The sequence below is a fragment of the Nipponia nippon genome, unplaced genomic scaffold, assembly GCF_047370975.1.
Source record: "Nipponia nippon isolate SJK-2023a ecotype South Korea unplaced genomic scaffold, ASM4737097v1 scaffold_29, whole genome shotgun sequence".
NCBI lineage: Eukaryota > Metazoa > Chordata > Aves > Pelecaniformes > Threskiornithidae > Nipponia > Nipponia nippon.
The window spans coordinates 747481-760803 of record NW_028262346.1 but is presented as its reverse complement, the minus strand read 5'-3'; the positions used below and the strand labels follow the sequence as shown (position 1 = coordinate 760803).

General features: G+C 44.5%; 1 protein-coding gene across 12 annotated transcripts in view; it reads left to right on the top strand.

The window, feature by feature from the left end:
* CELF4 (CUGBP Elav-like family member 4) overlaps window positions 1-13323 on the top strand; it is an 876733-nt gene that overhangs the window by 745903 nt on the left and 117507 nt on the right. For 8 of the 12 annotated variants that reach the window (XR_015706127.1, XR_015706123.1, XR_015706125.1 and 5 more), the window contains exons 4-5: window positions 320-448; window positions 8611-8690. Coding sequence is in view for 4 of the 12 variants with exons in the window: in XM_087763663.1 (XP_087619789.1) it covers window positions 320-448; window positions 8611-8690 (209 nt within the window). In the remaining 8 variants the exon portion in view is untranslated. The remainder of the gene's footprint in view (window positions 1-319; window positions 449-8610; window positions 8691-13323) is intronic. The other 4 variants (XR_015706128.1, XR_015706124.1, XR_015706126.1 and 1 more) reach the window with 1 other exon arrangement.

The window sequence follows — 13323 nt, the reverse complement described above, 5'->3', positions numbered from 1 at the left end:
CTGACTGCAAAAATTGATCAGAAAAAGCTGATTTGGAAGACTTCAGTGCCTAGATTTTGAGAAGCAGTTAAAGATTTTATACATAAGAAAACTTTTTTGTGTTTTGTTTGTTTTTTTTTTTAATTGCCAAACTATTTTCAAGTACTCATTGAAAGTCAGATGCTATTAAGGTTTTTTGAGCCAGCCACCTGAAATGACTATCAGCTTCTGAAATATGTCACCTCAATGAAATCACCATTTGTTTTGCATGTGATACTGAGCCATCTTGGCTTTCACATCCCTCCTGAAATATGGTAAGCATCTCTTTATTTTGTTCCAGAAGACAGAAAACTCTTTGTGGGCATGCTCAATAAGCAGCAGTCAGAAGACGACGTGCGCAGGCTATTCGAGGCATTTGGCAACATTGAGGAGTGCACAATCCTTCGGGGACCCGACGGCAACAGCAAAGGTAAAGTGATGGCTTGCAGCACACTCTGGCTTTACTGTCAAGCGAGACTCGGTCTCATTGTATATATCATTTTCTGGTGTGACAAATTCACTAGGTAGCCTCCAGGACAGCTTCTTACATTAGGAGGGGTCACATTTGCCAAGGGAGGCCATTTCTTTGCTGGTCACTGTCTGCTTGTGCATGAGAGGAAAAAGATGATTGCACTTAAAAACACATGCCCCACAACGAGCTACGTCTCATGTGCAAGCTGATGCCTATTGCTGTTTGCTCACAGGGCAGAGACTCCCCTCTGAACACAGGGCCTTTACATTCACTCAAGATGTGCTCTCCCCACCCCATTGAACAGGTCAATTCTTTCTTTAAAGAAAGACAAGGTTGCTACTTTACACCACCATCCCTGCTTATTTCTCACCCACCAGCCCCAGGTCTTCCCCTTCTTCAGTTGGTCTTGGCGTAGATACACACCAGTCAGTGATCATAATTGCAAGGGTGCTGATTTAAATATTACACTCAGTAGACATTTACTGTTTGAAACATACAAATGCTTCATTACAAAACTAGATGCCTTACCTCCTTCTGCCACTGTTTGGCATCACTTGTTACCTGGATAGCACAACACCCTTTTCTACAGTCCAGGTGTAAGAACGAGGCTTCTCTCTTGAATGTGAGGGTCATTTTTTTTCCCGTCACTCTCTAGACAAAGTAACTTCAATTTGAATAGGAAGCCCTCTTCTCTTGACAGTATAACGTGTCCATTAAATATTGATCTGCGTATAATATATCATAAACTGTGCTGGAATGTGCAGCACCAGAAGAGACCAGTCCTGCTGACACAGTTCATATCTCACTGGATATTTTGACATGTGACATCATCAACCAGCATATTTTTGCAACAGAGAGGCAAAAAAAAATCCAAATCACAGTGATACACTGGAGAAAGCACTGGAGAAAGATATTGCTCTTCCATAAAATCACTGGCAGCCAGAAAAAAACTTCACACCAGCATTATAGGGCAGCTGTTTGATATAAGTCAGCAAAGCTCAGCCTTCCTGATAAAAATGGCTGAATATAAACTGGGCACCTTTCTTCAATTGTATGGCTACTTTAGCTTCATGACACCCAAAGACAGGGGCTGCTCCACTGGAAAGCGGTAAGCTAGGTTGGCCTAGAAGAGCTCCAGCCATCATAACAGTAGGCAGTTAAGTACTCCATTCACTAAACAAATCAGTAAATTGGGGAAAAGCAAAAAAAAAAAAAAGTCTGCCTCCACTTGGAATTGTATGGAATAAAATCAAATGACAAAGGAGTTAAACAGAGTAATAATAAAGGCAATAATGTCTGAGATCTGTAAGAAACAGGTTCCAAAGGAGATCCAAACCACAAACTTGTATTCATAGAATCATAGAATCGTCAAGGTTGGAAAAGACCCTTAAGATCATCGAGTCCAACCGTTAACCTATCACTGCCAAGTCCATCTATACCATGTCTTCAAGCACCACATCTATCCGTTCTTAAATAACTCCAGGGATGGAGACTCAACCACTTCCCTGGGCAGCCTGGTCCAATGCCTGACTACCTTTTTGGTGAAGTTTTTCCTAATATCCAACCTAAACCTCCCCTGGCGCAGCTTGAGGCCGTTTCCTCTCGTCCTATCACTCGTTACTAGGGAGAAGAGACCAACCCCCACCTCGCTACAACCTCCTTTCAGGTAGTTGTAGAGAGCAATAAGGTCTCCCCTCAGCCTCCTCTTCTCCAGGCTAAACAACCCCAGCTCCCTCAGCCACTCCTCATAAGACTTGTGCTCCAGACCCTTCACCAGCTTCGTTGCCCTCCTCTGGACACGCTCCAGCACCTCAATGTCCTTCTTGTAGTGAGGGGCCCAAAACTGAACACAGTATTCAAGGTGCGGCCTCACCAATGCCAAGTACAGGGGCACTATCACCTCCCTGGTCCTGCTGGCCACACTATTCCTGATACAAGCCAGGATGCCATTGGCCTTCTTGGCCACCTGAGCACACTGCTGGCTCATGTTCAGGCGGCTGTCAACCAACAGCCCCAGGTCCTTTTCCGCCAGGCAGCTCTCCAGCCACTCCTCCCCCAGCCTGTAGTGTTGCATGGGGTTGTTGTGACCCAAGTGCAGGACCCGGCACTTAGCCTTGTTGAACCTCATACAGTTGGCCCCGGCCCAACGATCCAGCCTGTCCAGGTCCCTCTGTAGAGCCTACCCTCCAGCAGATCGACACTTCTACCCAACTTGGTGTCATCTGCAAACTTACTGAGGGTGCACTCGATCCCCTCATCCAGATCATCAATGAAGATATTGAACAGGACCAGCCCCAACACTGAGCCCTGGGGAACACCACTCCTGACTGGCTGCCAACTGGATTTGACTCCATTCACCACCACTCTCTGGGCTCGGCCGTCCAGCCAGTTTTTAACCCAGCGCAGAGTGCACCCATCCAAGCCGTGAGCAGCCAGCTTCTCCAGGAGAATGCTGTGGGAGACAGTGTCAAAGGCCTTACTAAAGTCCAAGTAGACAACATCCACAGCCTTCCCCTCATCCACTAAGCGGGTCAACTTGTCATAGAAGGAGACCAGGTTAGTGAAACAGGATCTCCCTTTCATAAACCCATGCTGGCTGAGCCCGATCCCTCGGTTGTCCCGATCCCTCGGTTGTCCCGCACTTGCTGCATAATGGCACTCAAGATGATCTGCTCCATGACCTTCCCCGGCACCGAGGTCAGGCTGACAGGCCTGTAGGTCCCCGGATCCTCCTTCCGACCCTTCTTGTAGAGGGGCGTCACGTTTGCTAGCTTCCAGTCATCTGGGACCTTCCTGGTTGACCAGGACTGCTGGTAAATGATGGAGAGTGGCTTGGCCAGCTCCTCTGCCAGCTCCCTCAGTATCCTCAGGTGGATCCCATCTGGCCCCATGGACTTGTGCGCATCCAGGTGGAGGAGCAGGTCAGTGACTGCCACCTCTTCGACAACTGGGGCTTCACTCTGCATCCTATCTCCATCTCCCAGCTCAGGGGCCTGAAAACCCCCAGGATGACCAGTCTGACTATTAAAGACTGAGGCAAAGAAGGCATTAAGTACCTCTGCCTTCTCCTCATCCTTCGTGGCAAAGTTTCCCTCTGCATCCAAGAAAGGAGGGAGATTCTCCCTGGCCCTCCTTTTGTTGCTGATATATTTGTAAAAACATTTTTTGTTGTCTTTAACAGCAGTGGCCAGTTTAAGTTCTAGCTGGGCCTTCACCTTTCTGATCTTCTCCCTGCATAACCTCACAACATCCTTGTAGTCCTCCTGAGTCACCTGCCCCTTCTTCCAAAGGTGGTAAGCTCTCCTTTTATTCTTGAGTTCCAGCCAAAGCTCTCTGTTCAGCCTGGCCGGTCTTCTCCCCCGCCTGCTCGACTTACGGCACATGGGGACGGCCTGCTCCTGTGCCTTTGAGACTTCCTTCTTGAATAACATCCAGCCTTCCTGGACTCCTTTGCCCTTCAGGACTGCCTCCCAAGGGACTCTGTTAACCAGACTCCTGAACAATCCAAAGTCTGTCCTTCTAAAGTTCAGGGTAGCAGTTTTGCTGACCCCCTTCCTTACTTCTCCTAGAATTGAAAACTCTATCATTTCATGGTCGCTGAGCCCAAGACAGCCTCCGACCACCACATCGCCCACCAGGCCTTCTCTGTTCGTAAACAGCAGGTCCAGCGGGGTGCCTCCCCTGGTTGGCTCGCTTACCAGCTGTGTCAGGAAGTTATCATCTCCCACACACTCCAGGAACCTCCTAGACTGCTTCCTCTCTGCTGTGTTGTATTTCCAGCAGATATCTGGTAAGTTGAAGTCTCCCACAAGAACAAGGGCTAGAGATTGTGAGACTTCAGCCAGCCGCTTGTAGAATACTTCATCTGTTTCTTCGTCCTGGTTGGGTGGTCTGTAACAGACTCCCACCAGGATATCTGCCTTGTTAGCCTTCCCTCTGATCTTTACCCATAAGCACTCAACCTTATCATTACTGTCGTTAAGCTCCAGACAGTCAAAACACTCCCTAACATACAGGGCTACCCCTCCCCCTCTCCTTCCTAGCCTGTATTCATAATTGCTCTATCTTTTTTTTTTTTCTTAAACAATTTCATTATAAGTCTGAATCTGAGTGGCAGCTCCATATTGCTAACCAGTTTAATTATTACTGCTAGCGGGCTGCAGTCTCAGGCTTGCATTTCATCGAGCTGTTCAGGATCAATACTGAGCCTTAACAGAGTTAATATTACCAGCTTCCATTTGCTGGTGCTGTTTCTGAGAATGCGAAGCTCCTAATTTACACACACACAGTTACATACACACACACAGAGCAGTCAATCCAACAGAAAACTTAAGGCTCGTGCCCTTATCTTAGGAGACAGTCAGGCGAGCCACAACTCCCACAAAGTTATTCCCGGTCTGTAATGTTTTCCATCTGCTAGAAACCAATGTGACACACATTGCTTGTGAGCTACTTATTCTGGGTGAAACCCATAAGGCTTAAATTCCACCTAAACTGAGATTTAAGCAGATTGTCTAAGTGCCAGATAGCAATCAGATCCCACAGACTTCAATCCTACCCAACCCATTATGTGAAGCCCCACCAGGCATCCCGGTGATGGGCTTCTAAGTCCTCCAGGTACCTCGATGCAAGCAATGCTCTCAGAAGGTAGGTCCCAGCTTCCCACTTTAATGCCACCACAGTCCAGTCACAGCCAGAAAGCTTCCTGAACCTTGCCTGAAGCCATGGGTGATGCCCTACACAGGGCTGCAGAAATACCTCCTGCATGAGTCACTCAGGGGTAGACACAGTGGCTGGAACATGCAACCAGGCAGCAGAAGAGCTGGGACTGAGGCATTACTCTGCCTGAAGGCGAATGCAGAGCCTGTCTCTCCTGGGAGAGGAACGAGCCTTCCTGCACCCCTCCGGGTAAAGCTTACCAGTGTGCAGCCAGGAGTGCAGAAGTCCTCAGCAGGATTCCTCAGGTGAGAAAGCTGAAGGAGATCCAGTTCAGCAAGACAGCAGGACCCACAAGGTCTGCATTGCTGCTCTCTGGACAGCCTCTTTTCTTTCTCCATTCAGCAGTAGTCTACTTCAGTAACTCAGAAAGTAAAGGTTTCCCATGGTACCAGAAGTTCCACAAGAGGAGTCTTAACACCCTCGGCAATTATAACCTTAGAGCCCTGACTCTGCAGTCTCCTCCAAGCTGACAAGACAGTCAGAGCAGCCCTTTCAGCTCTATAGTCTGGAAGTAAGTAAAGAAAAAAAACATTTGAGCATATGTATTTCCCTGTTCAGCACAGGTTATATATCTTTCTATGTGTCAAAATCCCTACAAACTCCAGATCTGCTCCTGTCAAAGGGACACCATTGTTCTGAGGAGGATGGTGTGACTCATGTCTCCAGCTCATGAGGTCCTGGATTCAGTTGTGGTGAAAATGGGAGGGAAGAAGATTATGTGGACATTTGATGTTGTGTACAGAAGCCATCCCATTGAATAGACAAACAAAAGGGCCAAAACGTTGGGATCTCTGCTATTGCCTTGCTACCATATACCAGTGAAAGCTAAGTTTTCACTTACCTTGCTACGGCAAAACATACTGGAAGCAGTAGGAAGGATCCCATTAGCATCTTAGGTATTAAACAAGATAAATGCCTGCTGTTCCTTTCACTCCCACCTTTATCCAGCTCTACTGATCCATCAGGTTCCTCACCACAGGGGTGAATTTCACCTGAAGAGAGTGAAGCCTTCAACATGACAGCTACACTGCAGCCAAAAATCCTGCTCTAAATGCAATGGGTGACTGGAGCTGGAAAGCTTTTTGTATATTTGCTAATCAGCATCTTCTTTTTAAATGCAGAAAGTACAAAAGAATCTCTGCAAATAATTAAACATTGTAATTCTGGATTATCTTTGATTAATGAAGAGGAAGGCGCAGTATCTCAGGAGCCCGGGAATGCTGGGCTGTGATTATGGCATAATTGATTCCTATTGTTTCCAGCTGAAATTTATCTATCTCATTTTCTCATGATTGTCTCCTCTCAGCTCCTTATAAATTAGATCCATCGATTAGCAACAATTGTTGTGCTTTTCCTGAAATACAGTCTGAGGACAGCACTGAGGGGGTAATGCAAAGTGAAGGGCTCCTAACTATAAGCTAATTTCATATGTGTGTATTATTTTTAGAAGGGGCTATCACTGTTCTTTTCAATCTCATTTCTATTAGTCTGCAATAATGATTTTGGGGACCTCTGGGACTCATTCTTCTAGTTTGCAAGTGGGGTGTTCTAGTGCTTCAGTTTTTACCCTGCACTGTATGGATCCATAAGGGTGTGTGGACCTTCTAAAGATTCTGCAAAGGGAATAAAGGAAAACTGTCCCATTGTCAGGACTGGCATCCCTTGCGCAGTGATCTGCACTCCTTCAGGGAAACAGCTAGGGCTTTGCAAATTGATTAAAAGCTCACAGTCTTTGGTTGTAATAGAAGGGGATGGAAGCCAGAACTTCTCGGATCTCTCCCGATCTGTTCCAAAAACTGCCTTAGCATATGGAAATTACTCTTCCTCTCTCTGAGTCAGTTTGCTTGTAGCTAAGAGTGTTAGCAATACTTTCCCCCACCCTAATAGCGCATGCAACCCTTTGAAGCGTTGATTGTTTCTGCACTCTAGCACATATTCATAAATGCACCTTTCTGCCCTAAAACCTTATGTAAGAGTTCAGTGAGAGATTCCTCACATGGCAATGCAGGCCAGAGAAGCACTGCTTGCATTTTTCTAATGTCTGGAGGAAAACATCTATACAGGCACTGACTCTGCAGCTCATGGTGAAAGCCTAAGATTCAAATTTTGGTGGTGGCAGGATGGCAATCATTACATGTGGATCTCTTGCATCCTGGCTTCTTCACCAGAAGCTATTTTATGCTTTTTCAGACCAAGGCTGCTTGGAGCCAAGACAAGCTCTGAGCAGTCTGTCATGGAGCTCTACCAGACAGTGATATGATAAGGTACCTTGTGGATTTGGAGTAACCTGAATGCCTTCTGTACAGCTGGCCTGTGGTTGCTTGTAACAAGTATGTGTAGCTTTCTGATAACTCTTACACACTTCTTTACTGTTTTTCATAACCCCAGAGGGAGGAGCGTTTAGCATTAAGTCCAATACAAATAAAAGGAAATTCATTTTCACACCATGAATTGTAAAACTGTGCAACACTGCCATTGGAAGCTGTGGAGGTCAAAAGATAAGTGGATTCATAAAGTACTTGCTAAATTTGGGTCTGTCAGTGTCCATTACAAGCAGTGTGGGGATTCTGGATGCGGCTTTGCCTCAAAAGGTCCTCAGGCTGCTGATGACTGGACTTTGGGAAGGAATAACCAGGAACATGTGTGCTTGTTATACTGTCGTGGTTTAACCCCAGCCAGCAACTAAGTACCACACAGCCGCTTGCTCACTCCCCCCCACTGGTGGGATGGGGGAGAGAATCGGAAGGGTAAAAGGGAGAAAACTCATGGGTTGAGATAAGAACAGTTTAATAACTAAAGTAAAATAAAATAGAACAGTTTAATAGGTAAAGCAAAAGCTGCGCACGCAAACAAAGCAAAACAAGGAATTCATTCACTACTTCCCATCGGCAGGCAGGTGTTCAGCCATCCCCAGGAAAGCAGGACTCCATCATGATTCTATGATTCTATGTGTAACGGTTACTTGGGAAGACAAGCGCCATCACGCCGAACATCCCCCCCCCCCCCCCTTCTTCTTCCCCCAGCTTATATGCTGAGCATGACATCATATGGTATGGAATACCCTTTGGCCAGTTTGGGTCAGCTGTCCTGGCTGTGTCCCCTCCCAGCTTCTTGTGCACCTGGCAGAGCATGGGAAGCTGAAAAGTCCTTGACCAGTGTGAGCACTACTCAGCAAGAACCAAAACATCAGTGTGTTATCGACATTGTTCTCATCCTAAACCCAAAACACAACACTATACCAGCTACTAAGAAGAAAATTAACTCTATCCCAGCTGAAACCAGGACATATACTTTCTCCACTACCTTCTTTATTGGCCAGTTCTGAGAACAGGCTACTCAGCTAGATTGACTTTCATGGTACCAATGCAACCTTTCTTATGTTCTTCTTTTTCCTCTTCCAGGGTGTGCATTTGTGAAATACTCTTCACATGCAGAGGCCCAAGCAGCCATCAATGCCTTGCATGGCAGCCAGACAATGCCGGTGAGTAGCTCTGTAGCATGAGCAAGTGAGGATCGGTCCAGTCTTTCCTGCCCTGTGGCCTGATTGAGAAGGAGGGATGATTTATCTATGCTCTGTAACTCATCTTCTGGGAAGAATGGATAACAGCTCAGGCATGAAGGGCCTTGGGTGTGCTTAACTCATCAGTGGAAAGGCCAGGATGACACTGTCATTTCACATAGGCGCAGAACACCAAAAGGTGCTGTGTTCTGTCACCAGCAGTTTTGACCTGAAAAAAAGACATATGGTTCACAGATGTCAAAAGCATTGGGTCAAACTCACCATGAGTGTAACCTTTCAAGTTTCAGAGGGATGAATCAAGCAGAAACTTGCGTCTAAGGGCTCCTTTGTTTTCCCTCCCCAAAGAGTCCCTGCCTCTAGGTGAAGGACAAAGAACTTTTTGCCAGCATTCAGAAGAGAGCAGCCTGTTCATGTGATGGCACTAAAAGCTAGAGACAAATCACACAGCAATGGGCACCTCTTGTTGCTACTACAAAAGTGCCTACTTAGGCATAACAGTGGTCCCCTACATCCAACTTTTGAAAGACAATCAGATCAACTACTGAATCTTCCAGGAAATATTTGAGGGATTGTTCCACTTGGATAAATATCTAATTATATGGGGTTTCAAGCCTGATAGTTCAGGAAAGTAGAAATGGAAATGTATTTTTTATGCAAAATGATATTTGTACACCATCACACAGACCCAGAGGAATGTAAGGCATTCCACTGTCAGCAAGGAAAGACAATCTGGTCCAACATGTTTCGGTTTATTATAATAGTATATTATTTTTATTACTAATTATTCACAGTGTAAATCTTGAAAGGCTAAGAAGCATGCCAACAACTTGGAAAGGATGCAGGAAGCTCAATAAAAGATATTTAAGAGTGTAAAATCTCCTTTTCATAAGAGAGACTAATGTAAATTCATCAATTTATCCAAATAAGTTTAAAGTGGGCCTGGCAGATTGTCTCTAGGTCTTTGCAGGGACAAAAATGGAAAAATCTTTACAGGGGAAAAGGTTTCTGAAAGTAGCAAATCATCAAGATCTCGTTTTTTGGAACCCCATCTTACAGAAATCAGATCAAAAATAGTACATGTTTACCAGTGATGCTATTGAAAAACATCTCCTTACAGATGGGGGTCTCAATTTTTTGAAGTATTATAATACTTCTAGGAGTCTCTTCCTAAAAGACTCCTAACACAACCAGATGCTGGGCTTGATGCTGACATCCCATAGTAAAATATTATGAGCATCTTTCCTGAGATAGGTCAAAGAGGTACTTTTAATGACTTTCTTTCAAACTTTGACCCAAAGTGATAATGTGTATAAACTGACATCAGGAATTGCAGTTCCACAGGGTGTGGTACCACAAAACGGTGTAATAAAAAGTCAGTTCCTATCCCAAAAATCTTGCAAACTCAGGTGACAGAGGTGAGAGAAAGATGGGAGAAAACACACAAAACACAAGGAGAGCTGAACATGTTATCTAGATCTACCAAATACCAGATACCCAAAATTTCCTTATACTTCCCCAGTCCTTATCCTTCCTATTTTCAGCACACTTTAGGTAAGAAAAAATACTCATCTCTTGACCACGTGGGAGCAAATTTCTATTCAATCCTGCTGACAACGACTGAACTTAGGATGTGCAAAACAATCAAGAATTTAGACATTTCATCAGTCAGTTTTTTATGGGACTATTTTTCCTGTTGACTTATTTGACTCAAATAGCTGTTGCAGAAATGTTCTTGAATGACCAAATCTGGGCATCTGATAAAGCATCACAGTTTAACCCTTACTAGATGCACATCCCAGATTCACAATCGAGTTTCCATGGCTTGACAAGTTTGCATGAATTGGCTGAACCTCAGCAGCAGTCCACGTACCTACTCTTAGTTCACAGGAAAAGCAAGTAGAAAATTATTAATTTCATCTTCTTCATTATAAGCTAAGTTATGTGGCATAGCCTTGTAACTCCCATGAGTTATGAGCAGGCATACGGGCAGTTACCATGGCTTGGCAGACTAGCGAGGACCTGTCGAGTGACCACCACTTGATCAAGACATGGAGCACATACTGTTTTTCCCACAGGGTCTCAAAATGCTTAAGGCATTTTAAATGAGATGGGCCAAATCCTGCAAGTGATCTCTGTTTCCATTCCCATTTTCATGGTGCTTCAAGGTGTGCAGCTTCTTTCAGGGCTTGGATTTTCACAGAGAAATGCAGCCACCTCATGGTGAGATGGTGATCATAGAATCATAGAATCATAGAATCGTTAAGGTTGGAAAAGACCCTTAAGATCGTCGAGTCCAACCGTCAACCTATCACTGCCAAATGTAGCAGTAGCTACATGATGTAGCCCTCGTCCTTGGAAAGGAGGGGTTCATTGCTGCCATCTTCCTTCAGCCCCCCCCTTCCATTTCTCTCACCATTAGGTCTGCCCTCATTTGTCCGGCTGTGATGCCAACTCAAAGTTGTTCCTGTGGTTCAGCCAATTTAAACGTCTCTTGCCTTGTCCTCGTGTACTACCAACGGGGCATCCATCATCATTCTTGTCAGGTCTCGAGCTGTTCATTCCTGCAGCAGGCTCCTGTTTCTCCACAGCTGTCAGGATTATTGCTCTACTGTGACTTCCTGTTCACACAACATATGTTGCTTAATAGTTTCAAAAGGCAACTTTCTTTTATGAAAGTTTTTTCTTTTTTTGTTTTTATTAACCTTTCCTTGGACAGGTGCCTGACCGCCATCCATCACAAGCCCACTTCTCTATGCAAGGCATTTGTTTCTCCTAAGGACTCCCCAAACATATCTACAGCTTTCCAATTTTCACACAATCGATTACTTTTAGAAATAACTTTCCCAAAATTCCTTACTTTTGAGCAGGCCCAAAGTTCCTTCTGTATCTACCTGCCAAGTGAGCTTCTGGAGTCTTTTTAAATCATATTGCCAGTCAAGTCATCAGCTTTACAATAGTGTTTTACTTGACCTCCATGTCCCCCTTTTTGAGAGATCATAATTTTCATGTACTTTTGCATGTATTTATAATGTATATATAACAATTACATACCCTGTACTTTTAGCTTTGGTTACTCTGTCCCCTCCTCTCTCTCTTTCTCATCCATATGGGGGCACAAACAGGTCTCTTGATTCTCTTCCCTTCCTCATCCAATCATTGTCCCTAGCTGCCTTATACACCAACAAAAATTCAGCTACTATTTTTATAGTGACAGCTTGCAGATCTACCTTCTCTACTGCAGGACTGACTCCTGTCCAAACTAAAATCTTGGCCTGTCTTTCCAGCATCTCCTAGTGGATGTCTAGCTGCCAGATCAAGCTCAATATGTATAAAACATAGCTCTTAACTTTTCCTCCCAAACCCTGACTTCTCTCTCCTCCGCCTCCATTCTCAGTCACTGTGGACAACATTATCATCCTACCTGTCAGTCATGCTCCTACCTAGGCATCATCTTCAGCTTGGTTTTCTCCTTCTCTCCATGTCTTCATATCTGGGTGACAGCCAAATGTTGAAGAGTCGTTCTGCACAACACATCCAACACATCTAAGACACAGCCTTGTCCATCCATCCACACAGAATAAACTCTTCTCCACACTTCATCATGCATACCTAAATTGCAACAGCCTTTATCCTACCCAGAAAGTACACAGGCTTAAAAACTGTACTACTGTTGCACCTTTTTCACCATCTCACCCACTGTGACACCTCAGAACTTCTTTTGTTATGAATTCCTGAAAGGGGTAAAACAGTACTGTTATCTACATTTTCTGCAGAGAGGTGAGAAGTGAAAAGTGTGATTCATTTGATTTAGCTTGAACCTCTAAAAGTTTGTAATCTATTCTAAACATCCTCTAGGATTCCTACAGAAAAAAAAAAGAGAAAGAGATATTTGTAGATATTTGTGCTTCCTTCCCTTTATCTATCTGTGCTAGGATGGGCTAAATCACCTTCTGGGCATGCCTGTTCCTTTCATTAATTATAATGGTGATCTCCATAATGGCATTAGACTGAATACCTGAGGTGGGACTCGTCTCACCTAATTTGAGACATCCAGAAGCTAAGGAACTATGTCTGAGGTTGTCATCTAAGTTTTTGCCATCTAAGTTTCTATTATAATCAATAGAGAGAAATAGATACCTCTGGAGGAATTTTATTTTACAGAAATAGATTTTGAAACCTGTCAAACTAAAACCCAAATAGAAGTGTGCTTTTTAGCTAATTTTAGGTGTCAGATTCCTATGGTCTGCCAATTTCAAAACAGTCATTCTTCACCTGAAGTGCAACTTAGAATGAAAAAGGACCCGTACTGCTTAAACAAAAGTCAAAAACACTTGCTTCCTGCAGATGTCTCAGAGTCTACAGTTGTCTTTGCTCACCAACGCTACACCCTTGCCACCCTGAAATCCTTCTGCTGCACTTGTCGCTGCCACAGTAATCTTGCTGGAGCTAAAGTCTAGGGTGACACTATACCAGTTGATGCTAGCCACCTACAGGTCACATATTAAAGCTATTCATTCGACCTCTCTTCCAATGGTGATTCCTCCCACATACCTCAGACATGTACTTTAAGATTGCCTGACTGAGCCATGCATGG